The 11102-nt window shown below is 39.5% G+C and overlaps 1 protein-coding gene across 1 annotated transcript in view; it reads left to right on the plus strand.

Moving 5' to 3' along the window:
- The window catches only part of PPP1R14C (protein phosphatase 1, regulatory (inhibitor) subunit 14C), a 15073-nt gene extending 7037 nt beyond the window's left edge, over positions 1-8036 (plus strand). Inside the window, 1 exon segment of the mRNA XM_009884054.1 lies at positions 6731-8036. Within this exon segment, the coding sequence (XP_009882356.1) occupies positions 6731-6805 (75 nt within the window). The 3' untranslated portion in view covers positions 6806-8036.
- The last annotated feature ends 3066 nt before the right edge of the window (positions 8037-11102 follow it).

Consider the following 11102-nt stretch of genomic DNA (forward strand, 5'->3'; position numbering starts at 1 on the left):
CATGGGGGTTATGTTTCCCCTTTTCCAGTCAGTGGGAACTTCACTGGACTGCAGTGACTTCTCAAATGTGATGGATGGTGGCTTGGCAACTTCATCTGCCAGTTTCCTCTGGACCCACAGATAAATCTCATCAGGGCCCATGATGATGGTCTTCCCACCATGCAAAATTAAACAGTGCTAGAAGTATTCTTCAGACAGTTTACATTTTTTTTGCTTTCCCTTTTCTCTTCTGTTACTGTCATACCTAGTTCAAAAACAGTACATGTCATGTAGCCTTGACATAAGACAAAGCTTGACATGAGAGAACAGCAATTCATTTTTAGGACTGCACAAACTTGCACTTTGTATGCTGTATACAAAATCAGTGCTATAGCCAAGTCATGGATCTGAACTTCTGTGTTTGAAAAGGAACAGGGGAGCAGCAACATCCTTCTGCATCATCCATGTGCCAGAGTAGCCAGTGCTTCACTAAGTGCCGTGCATCACCTGTGGAAAATCCCACTCAGACCTTTGTCAAATTGCTCTCTTGGTTCTGTCTATGTGATGGAGAATTGTAGTGTAGGTCACAGGTAATTTTGAGTCTCATGTTAGCTGTGAATGTAACAAAGAAACTTAAATATAATCTGTAATCTTGATGACAGAGGTTTGATACTTGACAATAGACTCTTATTTAGAATAGGAAGACTGTTGTGGGCATGAAATCAACAAGGTTTTGTCAAGACACGTACTTTGAAGGAGGCTGGCTAAATCTGTGTTATTGTATCTCTGCTATTGGTAGCAGCAAGGCCACCCAATTAGACTGGGCTTTGGAAAAATTCTGAAATACTTGTGGCTGATGGGAATTAGAGCTTCCACTGATGGCACTGCTGAAGTGATAACAGGAGAAATGACAAGGAGACTCTTAAAACTACTAAGGGAGAGAAATCCGATGAGTGGGCAATTGTTACGTTTACTGACTCTGAAAGATGCAACTGAGCTACACAATGTCTGCAGATAACTAATCTTTGAAGAAAAATGGATAAATCAGATTTGGGGTTTCTTTGCTTCTTTCTTTTCTCATAGAAATATACAAAGCTTCAGGCAAATTGGCTTGAGATCTCTCCCACACAGGATTAAATCTATCTGCACCATCGTGTTAGTATAATTGTTCACTCAGTGCAAAATGGGAGAAAAAGGAGATGAAGTTGCATCATAAAAGAAAGTTGTTTTGCTGGGAACTGTTATTAACAGTTTTCAATATAACTTCCAAACAAACAATGTTAAATTGTTGTGTATACTCTCTGGAGAATTTGGGCAGAGATTTAAGTGACTGAGTACTCAGTTACTTCAGTGGCTGGACTATTTCAACAGCTTTTAACGCTTAATTTTGAGAAAGGTAGAGATGTATTTGCTTAACTGTATGTTTCCCCAAGTTTAATTCCTAGTTGGAGCAAATGACAGGCTTGTGATGCAGCTTTTTAGAGTGGTCCAGGCACTGTGTTTTTGAAAACTGTTTTGGGTATGTCTTCAGATAAGGTGTGTATTTAGTATGCAGACAGGAATAGAAAGCTCAACACTTCTGAAGTGGAACCTCTGAACTTTTGAAGGATCATATATTTTTTCGGTTCTACTGTGTTATGAACTATTTCAAGGTAATGTTACTATGTTCTTTTTAATATAATTGCAAGGCAGCAATATGTAGGATGCCCATTTGAAGCAATACTAACTAAAGAGGTGTCTAAAGCCTCAGTGCTCACCTTACATCTGGGTGAGTCTAGGAGCTCATAGACATTTATTGCAGCTCAGCTGATGGGTGGTAAATTATTAAGACACAGTAACTGTATTATGCGTCCACATTACTTGAAATCAAATAGGACATTTTGTAGAGAAAAAAAGTTAAGAAACATGCATATTTAAAAGCAATGCAGACATAAGCATTTCTAGAAAAACATGATTTCATGTTCATCCATTTGACTACTCTGAATTCAGTAAACTAAAGCTGTTTTAGATGCCTGCTGAGATCTGCCCTATATTGTATTACAGTGTTGGAGGCAATTAAGTTTGCATATTTTCATTTCTGCAAGTACTCATGAATACAACTTATAAATAGCAATATTATAAGAATGAAGGAGCAAATAGTGATTTAACAAGAATAAGCTGTACTTGTTTACATGCTGCTGAATTAGAGAATAACTGGACTATAAGTCTTGATCATAGCTAAGTTTTGTGGTATGGAGTCAATGCTTTGGACAGGGCTTACCGAGAAGCTACATTTCTTTGTATTGTCCTCTGGGCACTGATGGTGCTGTGGTCTTGCTGGAGAGGCCATGCGGGTGGGATTGTTCAGTGAGGCTACAGAGATGCTGCACCAGTTCTTGCTAATAGAAGGCAGCTTCTGGCACTGTCCTCCCAAAGCATGTGTGCCTTGTCAGTTCCCTTCTTCCCCTGTGATTGGCTTCGGGTTTGAGCCTGTGTGGAAGGGAAGGTATTTAGCAGTAGGGTTCCCTCTTTGTCTTTCTTCTTTTTCCTTATTCTTTTTTTCCTTCCCATTCAGATAACATTTTTGAGCTCTTGTTTAGTTTCTTCCCCAGGTAGCTGTGGGGGCTGCTCTCCAGGCTGACTTTACTTTTTATGTCCAACCAATCAGGCTCTCTCCAGGAAATAGCCTTGGGCAAACAGTCAAGGAAATCTTGGTTGGTTGTTTTTTGTTTTTTTTTTTTTTTTTTTTTTTTTTTTGTTTTGTTTTTTTTGTTTTTTGTTTTTTTACTTGGCTGCAGGGAATGAAAGCTGTGAAGGAAAGCTGGTTTAGGATTCATTTCATGCTCTAGTGAAGCAGGAGGACTAGAAACCCTAAACTTTGGTTTGAGAGCTAGTCTTACTACATGCATACTGTTTGTGGAAGAGACATCTGGAGAGACAGAGTTTAATTAGTCTCCAGAATTAATTGGAAGACTTGAATAGGAAGCCTGGAATTCATTGTCTGTCAAATGACCTCATTAAAACAATGAATCACACCTCCAAAGCAGAGAGGTGAAGTGATTTCCTCCCTGTTTCTGAATTATCATTTCACCTTTGTTTGTAGTCTTTTTTTTATTATTATTATTCTAAGTTAGATGAATGCTTTTGCTGAACTGAATGCCTTTGATTCAAGGGAAGGCACTAGAGAAGGGAGAAGACAAATGCCTAAGGCTGACTATAGATGAGTTCAAATGAAGTATAGATTTAGTCTCTGTCTCTCATTTAAATTTGCCTTTAGAATTAGAAAGATGTCTAGAAAAACAATGATTTTGTATTATAAATTAACAAGACTGTCAATACTTGCAACAAAACTGTATTGAAAGGTGGTCTCCTTGCAGAAAACCTGTAAAAAGAATTTCAACTGAGTTTGTGTACGCTTTTTTTTTTTTTCATTTACCAAGGCCCAAAGTGCTGGTATGAGATTTTTCTTCTGCTAAAAGTGGATGTGTCCTGTGTATTTCTGGCTGTGGCCCTCCAAGGAATAATTCATAAGTTCTTGAATCTCTAGCTGAATTGTCATTAAATGTCTTCCAACTCTGTGAATTAAATAAGTATTATATAAGTAGATAATCCAACCTGTATTACAGAACTACTTTTAACATAGATTGGTACATGATCAGCTTTCAAATGCATGATGTTAAACTTAAGCATGTCTCCTAGAGGGGATTTCAGTAAAACGCTCTGTGTAAAATAATGTTTGTGTATGAGGTTGAGCTAGATGTGGATATTAAGCCTTCTATTAAGCCTTGACTCAAATGTCCACAAGGAATAAAACTGCAATTTTTGAGTGATGTTTAAAGAAAACAAATGGGTATTAGTGTCATAAAGCTGAGTTTGTTAGTTATAAAATGAAGGTTTATTGAAATGCTGTGAAGTCTCCTTTCCTACCTCCAAGAGGGAAAACGTACATCTTCTCTGGAATGCTCTTTCCTTGATGGGGAGCAGCAAAATAAGAAAGGCATAAGCACCAGAGCACAGCTGTGTTAATGACAGCCATCTCCATGCAAATATCAGGTGCAAAATGATACTTAAATCAGAAATATACTGAACCAATACTGTGGTTTGCGCACCTGTGGGATGTGCACAACAGCCTTATTGCATTATGTAAAATGTCTGCCTCATACAAAATGGCCTTGGGTTTTACTGTTTGGTACTGCAGACTCTTATTTCAAGAAAAATAGTTCCTGAGAGGTAAAGCATTTTCAATTATTGTATGTACCTAAGAGAATACAATACCATTCTTCCTTAAGAATAGTCTCAATTACCTCAGGTCTGCTTAGGGGGTTGTCCCTACATTTTGGATTATTTTGGCAGTGCTAAGAAGTTTGTAGATGGTGTGAAACTTGCTTGACAACTTCAAGCAAATACCTCATTTTGCAAAAGAAGGTGCTTGTGGTACCTCTTCAGCACATAAGGGGAGGAACTCCTCCCTTGCTGAAGTGTTGTACTGGAAAGCAACTGACCCCATTCTGTGTTTCATATTCAAGGGAAACTTGCTCCAAACTTTGAGTTCCAGGAGAAAACAGGCAGAGAAATGGCAGAGTTGCCTCACAAACAGGGATATCCCAAATGGGTACACTCAGAGTACCATGGATTTCCCTGTCTGCTCTGCAAATGCCTCTTCTTGTAAGGCTTTTACTTCCAACTTCTGTGAAGCAGTTGGACAGTTTCCAATTGTTGTGTCATGTTGCTGCCTTGATGGTGAGTGAAGGTAGTGTAGGGTATTTGTGGCTTAAACAGACGACTAATGAAGTCTTCCAAAGGGAAGAACTGAACTTCAGTCTGTTCCTTCCCAAAGCTGTCTTAATCTGATGTTTTGGCATGAGAGCATGGCTTTTTATGGAAAGAGCTGTTGAAAGGCAAGACTAATTGCGTTAATCCCAAGTAAAAATCTTTTAAGATTACTTTAGAGAGTTTATTTCTATAATGATTTCATTGCAGGGCTTCATTTAAGTTTGATAGTAAAAAAATACTGAAGCGTATTTGTGTTTCAAACAGCACCATGCCACATTAGTTTTGCATTATCTAGCAGGTCTTTGCAATGATGAAAGAAGAATGCAGAACCAATGCATAGTGCCTTAAAAGCTGTGAATTTTTAGAGTAAGCCTGCCTCCCTCCTTTTTCTGACCTCTGAATGGATAAGTACTGTACTCTTACCAGTTTAGATAATGTTGCAGTGGCTTGTACCTGTGTGGAAGAAGACAGCTTCTAGAGGGTGGAAGGGGAGGATTTGGGGTCTTAACAAATCTGCTTTTCTGATCATCTCTTTAGGCTCTCTGTCTATCCGGATGGGAAGCACAGTATTGGTATGCATAGACATATTCCTGTACTGGCCTTGATTTAGTTAGTTCAGTAGAGGAGGCCAAAACACAAAAGGTTCTCGGTGAGTGTTTGTAGCCCATGCTGACGTGTGTGCTGCTCTGCTTTTGCTGCTGTTAGTTGAAGCCGTAGCTAGTGTTGGTGCAGCAGTAACCGTGGTGCAACGGTATGTGCAGTACAGTATAGATGTGCATAAACTGTCAGGAAAAGAAACTGCTCTGTTGGGGTGATACCTGCCAGGGTTGTGGTCCCACCAGAAAAATCTGACATCTTTCTCAAGTTAAAATACAAATTTACAGAGACTTTCCTTATGCACAGTGTGGCACCTGGATAATGTGTTTCAATGTGACTTTGTTTGAAAGGTACTGTGGTGTCATTTAGGTAGTGACCTTATTCACTGGAATTTTTAGCCTCAAGCATTCAGCTAGGAAGTCATACTTTTTGTCCTTTCACATCAACCTGACTGACTAAATCCATAATTGCATTCCATCGTTATAGCTAAATGATTTCATGATAAGAACCTTTTTTTTTTAGGTGTATACATAGTACTGTGGGTAAACGTTCTCCCAATGTCACAGTAATGGGGTGATTCAGCTTTTAATGCATCTGTGGCTGTTATAAGAAATGGTATACCAAAAGGATTTCAGATAACACTTCTGTTCTCCCACAATTTAAAGAGAGAAAATGTGCTGAAACTGGGGAAATTATCACTGTGAATAAAGACTTGGTCCATGAATATATATATATATATATATAAAATAATTTTTCTCAGAATAGTGTCATTCACTGAGCTCCACAACCGGTTTCACCCAGCATAAGCCAGCGGTGCTACCTCTGCCTACTTGTTCCTGCCATGCCTCAGACTGGCATGAATGTTGGTGTGGGGCTGAGTGGTGAGCCTGGTTGGAGAGCTGAGCCTGCTTGGATGGTAGTGGGGCAAGAGGAAAAACAGTTGAGTTTTTAGCCAGATCAGCTTTCTGTTCCAGCTGAGCAAGCAGCCCACCAAAATGCTAGTGTCGGCACGGAGAGGGGTGAAAGAAACACTTCTTTTGGCAGGAGTGCTGATTTCTGTGCAGGCTTAAACTGTGAAATTCTGCTTTGACTACTTGCATTGTATCCAGCCATAGATTTTGCTTGATTCAACAGTTGGTAGAAGGCCCTGTGCAGTAAAAGCCTGAAAGACAGCTAGCCACTGCGCCTGAACGCTCATGCAGAGGAAAAGCTAGTTGTTCACACCTCCACTGTGTGATTAGAGTATGCAAATAAGGTTCCTGGACATCAGGCCAGAGAAATTTCAGCTTAACAGTAAAAGCTTAAATAAAAATGTATAGTTTGCTTTGATATTTTTTAAACTCAAAATTATGGTATTATGGGATCATAAAAATTACTCATATTTTCTAATCTTTTTTCCTAGGAATTTATCAAAGAGCTGCTAACTCGGATAAGAGGAATGAGGAAACTCAGTCCCCCTCAAAAGAAGAGTATATAAATAACTTGAAGTAGTAGCATTCTGTAAAAGACATGGCAAGGGAAATGGGACTTTGAATACAAGACCTTTATTAAAATAGTTGTCTTTCTCCACAACTTTTTTGATTTCATTCAGTTTTGACTCAAGGAATTTCTTTTGTGTGTTTTAAGGGTTCTTTTCTAAGTGTCAATTTTTTTTTGTCAAGAATATCAACAATTCGGATGCTGCTCAGCTTTCACTTGAGGATTACTGAAGCAAGTGAAGAATCCAAGAGTTAGTCATGAGGGGCAGCAAGCCTATGTGGTGAAGCAGAAGATCTTGTAAATTTACAGAGCTAGGAGACTTCTTGCAACTAGTTGGATAACGTTTTTTAAGTTGGTTGTACATTTAACTCATGGATGTCAAGTTTCTTGTGCTTGTCTGTACATAAATTATAAAGTGGGTTGTGAATACTGTTTCACATGGATGGAAGGAAACGTTTGTTACAGTAAATTATTTAAATGGTGGTTATTGCAAATTTGCTACCAGAAGGTACCAATTTAGAATATTAAAATGAGTGCTGCCATTTTTCTAAATACTGTTAAAGCAGCCCAGTGAAAAACTTCATGATATCTCCTTGTTTAGACTGCAGCATATGAGAATTGGGAATTTTAAGGGCTTAATTTGTAGACTTAAAGTTATTTGATTGACTTTGATGCTTTGCCAGATCATTTCCTCTCCACCTCATGGTGTCTTGGAACTGTGCTAGCCTATACTGAATAAGGGCCTGCAGTGATATCTAGAGAAATGCCCGTCACCATTTAAAAGCTGCTTCACTGTGGAGGAAATGCGGTGCTTCCAAAATTAATTACAAGCACTGTCTTGCATTTAATGATGTGGTCTTAATCAAATGCAGATTCCTCTCCTGTTAAGGCAGGCAAAGAATATTATAGTCTCTGTTTATGGCTCTGCCCTGAGAAGTGGGGAGACTGCTTAACTTGGGCTCTCTTACTTGTAAAAGCAAGAACAGAAGAGAGATCCCTGCTCCCTCCTAGAAAATGTCCTAACTGAAATGTTCAATAAGCTACCATATGCTGGTAGGTGACACTAGTCAGGCATTTTATATTAAGGGTGCTCTGAACATATTTTATTTTTCAAAAGAAGTACATGTTTGTGAATTTTATGTATACTGGCAAGCTTTTTTAATGTATTTAATTTTGTAATGTTTACCGATGATTTTATTTACCAGATATTTACTCAAATAAATGGAACAACTTGTGACTTGTTACATGTACACTTTACAAGACTACTGTTGCTGAGTAGGTTGGTAAATGGCCTTGCTCATCAAAAAGAGAAGCCTGTGAGGTGGTAAGTACATGAGAACCCAGCTATATAGACCCTAATTGGCTTTTAATGTGCCCAGTATCACTCAGCCCTTGCCTAGTATCACTCAGCCAAACTCCTGTAACCTGATGCACTCAAAAGCCTCACTTTTTTCAAAGTCTTTTGCAGATGAGGCTTTCCTTCCCCATGCCCTGGGGAGGGTTAAAAATGAATAATAACAACAACAACAAAAAAGCCTGGAAATTCTTCAGGTAAATGCTGCTGCTCCCTTCTTTCCTTCCACCAGAGGTGAGAGTAGGGGAGGGCTTACACTGGGTAACTGTGTTGTCTACTGAAGGTGTGGCAGAAGGGGGTCTTTCAGCAGCAGGCACTCTACCATTCTTCCCTTCTCCACCTTTCTGAATTCTCCTCAAGAAATTCCAGCAGGCCTAAGAAAAGACTTGATTTGTTTGCCTGCAGCATCTTAAATTTAAGTCTTGTACCTTGCTGGAGTTGCAATTCAGGTCTGGTTTCCTAAGGTGTCTTTCAGCATTTTTTTTTTTAATTGTGAAGTGAAATCTGTGTTCCATGGAAATTGGGGGGAACTTGTGATTTCATCTTTTTTTGTGTTGGGATCTCCCACTATCATTGTCACCATTATCTGTGAGATGTTGTTGGTTCTGAAACAGGCCCATGTGAATGACCTCTCTCACCACAAGGAGATTCTCTCACCTTGGTCTGTGCCCTTTGCAGAGGATCTGATGTAGGTAGATCTAAATGTCCAAGTTTGTATTAATATCACCCTTTGAAGGAGAGGGAGTTACAGGAAAAGCTTGGTTAACTCCTGAGGTAAGGGACTTTTGGTTAGATTTTTCACTCGACTCTGGAGGCAGAAATCAGTGGTGTTAGTAAAGACATCTTAGTTACTAGCAGACTTCTGATGTTTGACTGGGCAGGTACTTTCACAGGCCTTAAAAAGCCTGTTGGTTTGTAAACCGTTGAGAGCCTTTTGTGAGCACCAAGTTTATTATCACCAAAATGTAAAAGAAAAACCTTTTGATTTGAGACTTGTTAGCTATGTTTAGCGTTTTGAGCTGGTGTCTGAAATGCTGTCTGCTCATGGGTACTGTTTCCTGACTCATAAATTTATTCACGTGCATTTAACACGTGGGCTGAAACAACTGAGAGCATGCAATACACCTTTTCAACCGCTGAGATGGTTACAGCTGCCTACATTTTGCAGGTGATACTTAGAAACAACCCCAAATCTGAATATTAAAGGTTCTAGTAATTTCCACGTCTATACATGCATTTTGCAACTTCACTTATGACTTCAACTATACTTTTTTCTTCCTTTATTATAATGGTGTGCGAAATCAGAAATGTCAAGTAAGGGCAACTGCACCAGTTCTCTCACCTCCTGCAGCAAAATGCGACTCCACAAATATTTTTTCCCCTCATATTATTTGGATAAAAAACGCCCACCCAACTGTGCACATTGCGCACTTGTGCCTTTTGTCCTATTCATCTTGCACTGAAGTAGCTGTGGAAAATAGCAGTTTACCCCTTTTAAAACCAATTGGTTTGGTGATACACTTAGAAACAATGAAGACTGGGACAGACCTTAGGATTTTTTTGTCTGATGTGGATGGGACAGTCACTTCTGACAGGACCTCCCCCCTCTCCCCTTTTTGCTATCTTACAAGTGTCAGTGAGCAAACCCAAACTCCAAACAGTTTTTGTTTGCAGCTGGCCTGATATTACTGGAGACTTAGAGTCTCGTTCTCGCTACTTTTTACTGAATGGAGATACTCTTGGCCTTGGTGTAAGGGAGGGTAGAATCGACCCATTCACTTAAGATTTCATTGTGCTTTATGTCTTTATACTGCGTGGGTGTTCTTGGCTCTGGGCAATATTCAAGGGGCATATCAATAGCACACTGTTACTGAAACAGCTTGAAATTAAATCTTACAACCTAGGCTCTTCATTGCCTTGGCTGGACAACTTTCAATGAGAAGGGCCAACTCTGACTGCAACGAGAGCTTCCTCTGGGCTTTTTGAGTGACTAATGAAAAGAACTGAAGTTCCCTCTTATAAATATGTAGTGAAGCTGAAGTTTTTGTTTTGGTATTGAAGTGCCTCTCCAGTGTACAAAGATTGCAAGAGCGTGTGTTTCTGGGGTCTGCCTCATGGCATAATTAGCCTTTGCATGTTTTACAGCAGGAGCTGACAGTGTGATGTCCCCTGTGGTTGCTCTTCCAGTTGGCTTAGAAAGAGGAGGGAAGTGCTTGTTATCATATTTAGTGTGCCTCGTGAGGCAGCGGTGACAAGATAGTATATTCCTGTGGTACAGAAGAAAGAAGATGAGCCATTCTTCTGCCAGCCTTGTTTTTGTTCTTTCCCCTATTATTCCTATGGTGGGTTTTACTCCTAAAGTTGCCATTCATGCTGGGAACATGTGGGGAAAATGTGGGAGGGAAACTTTCTCTATTCTCAGAGAACATGACCAAAAAAAAGCAGGAGCAAAGCATCTACTCCTTTTGTGCACTTCAAACTCTTTGACACTGAGTCTTGGTAAGAGTCTATAGCACTTTACCCTGGAAGGTATAATAGTGTATGTGAAATTGGAATTACTCAGCAGTCTATTTCTATGAAGGTTTTCCTGATTTAAGGAAAGCCTTAATGTAAACATGCAGCTCCGGGGCAAGAAAATCATGTGGGCCACATCAACAGAAAGCCTGTTGCTTGGAAACTTGAAGATACAGGTCTTGTTCTGAACAAACAGTTGAACTTAAACTCTTGAAGTGTTGTAACAAAAGGATTAATTGCTTCTTGGCTGCATAAAGCTTGTCATTGCCAGCATCATGCACAGATGTTAAGCAGGTACTGAATAACTGCATGCATTGCTTTTTAAAGGATGTTGAAATTTAGGAAGGGAGTCAGAAATCAAGTGCTGGGAAGTTTAGGAAAACAATCATTGAGAAAATTACCTGTTATGTGTGTAGCTGTTGAGACA

This window comes from Charadrius vociferus, unplaced genomic scaffold (genome assembly GCF_000708025.1).
Source record: "Charadrius vociferus isolate BGI_N301 unplaced genomic scaffold, ASM70802v2 scaffold494, whole genome shotgun sequence".
Classification (NCBI taxonomy): Eukaryota; Metazoa; Chordata; class Aves; order Charadriiformes; family Charadriidae; genus Charadrius; species Charadrius vociferus.